Source organism: Rhinopithecus bieti, unplaced genomic scaffold (assembly GCF_001698545.2).
Source record: "Rhinopithecus bieti isolate Rb0 unplaced genomic scaffold, ASM169854v2 scaffold_4658, whole genome shotgun sequence".
NCBI lineage: Eukaryota > Metazoa > Chordata > Mammalia > Primates > Cercopithecidae > Rhinopithecus > Rhinopithecus bieti.
In genome coordinates, this window is record NW_016804523.1 from 1,749,038 (window position 1) to 1,752,338 (window position 3,301).

The 3,301-nt window shown below is 28.7% G+C and overlaps 1 protein-coding gene across 1 annotated transcript in view; it reads right to left on the bottom strand.

Annotated features, from left to right (window-relative positions):
• PLCB1 (phospholipase C beta 1) overlaps positions 1–3,301 on the bottom strand; it is a 258,291-nt gene that overhangs the window by 153,524 nt on the left and 101,466 nt on the right. The window contains exon 16 of the mRNA XM_017868878.1: positions 2,178–2,230. Coding sequence (XP_017724367.1) covers positions 2,178–2,230 — 53 coding nt within the window. The remainder of the gene's footprint in view (positions 1–2,177; positions 2,231–3,301) is intronic.

The window sequence follows — 3,301 nt, forward strand, 5'->3', positions numbered from 1 at the left end:
ATCTAATATATAATATATTAAATATAGTATTCTAATACTTAAAGCGTATATTAGAATATAATGTATTTAATCAGTCTCCTTTTGGACACATTTATGTTTTTTCTAATTTTTCACCCTTATAATGTTTTGATAAACATCACTGTGGTGAAATCTTTGAAGCCATCATCACTGATTTTCTTATAAGTGGAATTTCTGGGACAAATAATGTCCACATTGGAAAAGCTTTCTTTGATGCCTTGCTAAAATGCCCTTCCGAAAGCTTAAACCAGCTTATACTGCTAAGCCATGTTTTTGAGAATGGACTTCTCCATACCTCATTAAAAGAAGATTCTGTCATTCATTTTCTTGGTTTTTAATTTGTACATAAAATTACTTTTAAAATTTGCACTTCTGTGATTACTTACAACGAATATCTAATTATACATAGACTCTTCCAGCAATCAAAGGTTACTGGTCAAAATTTTCCTCAGACTCAGTGCATCAAATGAATGTTCACACATATTGCAATCGATAGGGTGAAAAAATACATATTAAAGTTGTAAAGAATCTGGGAAGTTGTCAACTGTTCCAGGTTATCTGTGTCATGACTCATCTCTATGTGGATAATAAAGAGGTGATGATAGAATTATTCTAAAGTTTCATGTAACAAATCATTTTTAGAGCAGAAAAAAATAAGTGAAATTTTCTCTTACTGAACTATTATTTTATAAACATAACTATGATGCCAAAATTGGACAAAATTTCAAGAAAAATAATGGATTTATGACACTTCAAAAAATTAGCTTCAAAAGCCTGAAAATTACATTAGCAAGTCATATGTTCTAAAAATAATATACAACAAATAAGTAGAGCCTACCTTGGGAACAAAAGGAAAATTATATAATAGGAAATGAGATCTATTAAGATAACTTATCACATTTACGTCTGAAAGATGAACATTTGAGCATCCCAATGGATGTCCAAGAGACATTTAATAACATTCAATACAAACTTCTAAAACATTAGTCAAATAGGATCCGTGTCCTTTAGTATGTTAAAGAATATCTGACTCAAAGACACAGCCAATATCTGACTTGATGATATCACAACAGTGAAATTTATATTAGGATCAGGATGAAGAGAAAGATGCCCACTCTTCACTTAGATAGAAGACGTAAGACCTGGTGTTTGATAGATAAGGAGGTGACTATAGTTAACATTAATAGTTTGTACATTTGAAAATAGCTGGAAGAGAAAAATTTGATTGTTTCTAATGTAAAGATAAATATTTCAGGTGATGGATATCCCAATTACTCTGATTTTATTATATAAATGTATCAAAGTATCATACATACTGTAAACATTTGTACAGCTATTATGTATCAATAAAAAATAAATTAATTGATTTTAAAAAGCCATAAATATCTAGCAAATTGCTCTTAATTGTGACTTAGAGCTTGATAGATACTTAATAAAAGGGATAATGTTGAACTTCCTACTGAAAAAAAAGGAAGATGCTCACTCGGAACCCTCATTTAATACCTTAGAATGGTCAGGCCAAAGCAATAAATAAGGCAGGCGGAGAAATGAGATATGATTAAATTACTATCTTTGAGTGTCTAAAAATTCCAGTGGAATGTACTGCAAAAAAAATAGGCCATTATAAGAATTTAGGAAGATGATCATTTGTAAAATATAATAATTTATAAAATAAATAAACATACAAATATAAATATCCAGAAACAATCTGTTAAAATATAATATAAATAAAAGAAAGATTAAGTCTAAGAAAACTAGACCTCTGATGAAGACAAGTGATTTTGCTGAGGGACTAAATACAAAAAAATTTTAAAGTAAAGAGAAAAGCATATTTCCTGTGACAGAAAAGTAAAATTAAAAGGTGTCAGTTTTGTCAGATAAATTTATAAATTTAATATGATTTAAAAAATAGTTTTCTTTTTTTTAGTGGTCAAAGTAAACACAACACAGTTAGATTAAGTTTGTTTGAAATAAGAATTCCACTGGCAATGGCAAAAAGGAATTGAAAATTAATGGTAGTAAAGGAGAGTCACCACTTCCAGGTATTAATCCATATTATAAAATACAGTAAAAAACAGTGAGTTATTGCATCCCGGAAGGCAGACAAATTTATTAATGGAAAAGATATAAAGGGAAAAAAATGGGTCTGAATTAACAACCACAACAAAAAAGGCTGCATCTATTAACTTGTAATTCCAGGTCAGTCGGATGACTGTTTAGGATGAAAAAAAGGATTGATCTCACTTAGACTATGGACCAAAATTAAATTTTGATGGATGAAAAGGCTAAATAAAAAAGAAACCATGGGGAAAATGGGAGCATAAGGCTCTCATCCTGGGGTGAGAAGGCTATAATCACACAAGTAAACCAAGAACTTTAATTAAACATTAATCAGCCTGACCTGATCTGATGAATTTGTCTGTTTCACAAAATACATTATACCCTTTAAATAAAAAAGTGCTGTTATAAATCAACAAGAAAATTGACGATAGTCCTGAATATGTAATTCATAAAAAGCAGAAATACAAAACCAAGGTACATATTTTAAAAGTTCAATTTCAATAATGATTCAAGAAATGAATTTAAAATAACAGTGAAACAACAGATTTTTGTCTGAAGTTTAATTACTATTATTATTATTTAATGATAATACTTAACCACCAAGATGGCAAATGAGAGGCCACCTCATATTGAACTTTGCCGACAGTGGAGTAACGTAGCGCAACATTTTTTACAGACAATTTGGCAATATTCATAAAGGTAATTAAAACCTTCATGTCTTTTAACACTAGTAATTCTGTTTTTAAAATCTTTTCCAAAAGAAATTTAGGGAATAGAAATAAGTTTTTAGTGAATTGTGAAATACGCTTAGTAAGAAGTTATTGAAATTCATGTCTGTGTATGGCACTTAAGTGAGTGTGTGTTTATATATGTATATATGAATTATATATATGTATTTATTTTAAACGAGGAGTTACATAAAAAAGCATTTATATGTAGACAAAAAAGACACAGATTACAAAGCTAAAAGTCAACACTGTGGAATCTCTGAGTTGGTAGCATTCCTGGCAGTTCATTTTTAAAATACTTATTGAATTTTCCATTATTTTCAAAATAAATATGTATTATTTTTAAAAGTATAAAAATTTTTGTTTGAAAAATAATGCAAAACCTGCAGAAATAAAGATCCATTTGCAGAATAATTGAATAAAATGTCTTGATTTTCAAAATTCAGTTTTTTTAATGCATGGATATTCCCTTCATTGAAATTTGCTTTTATTAT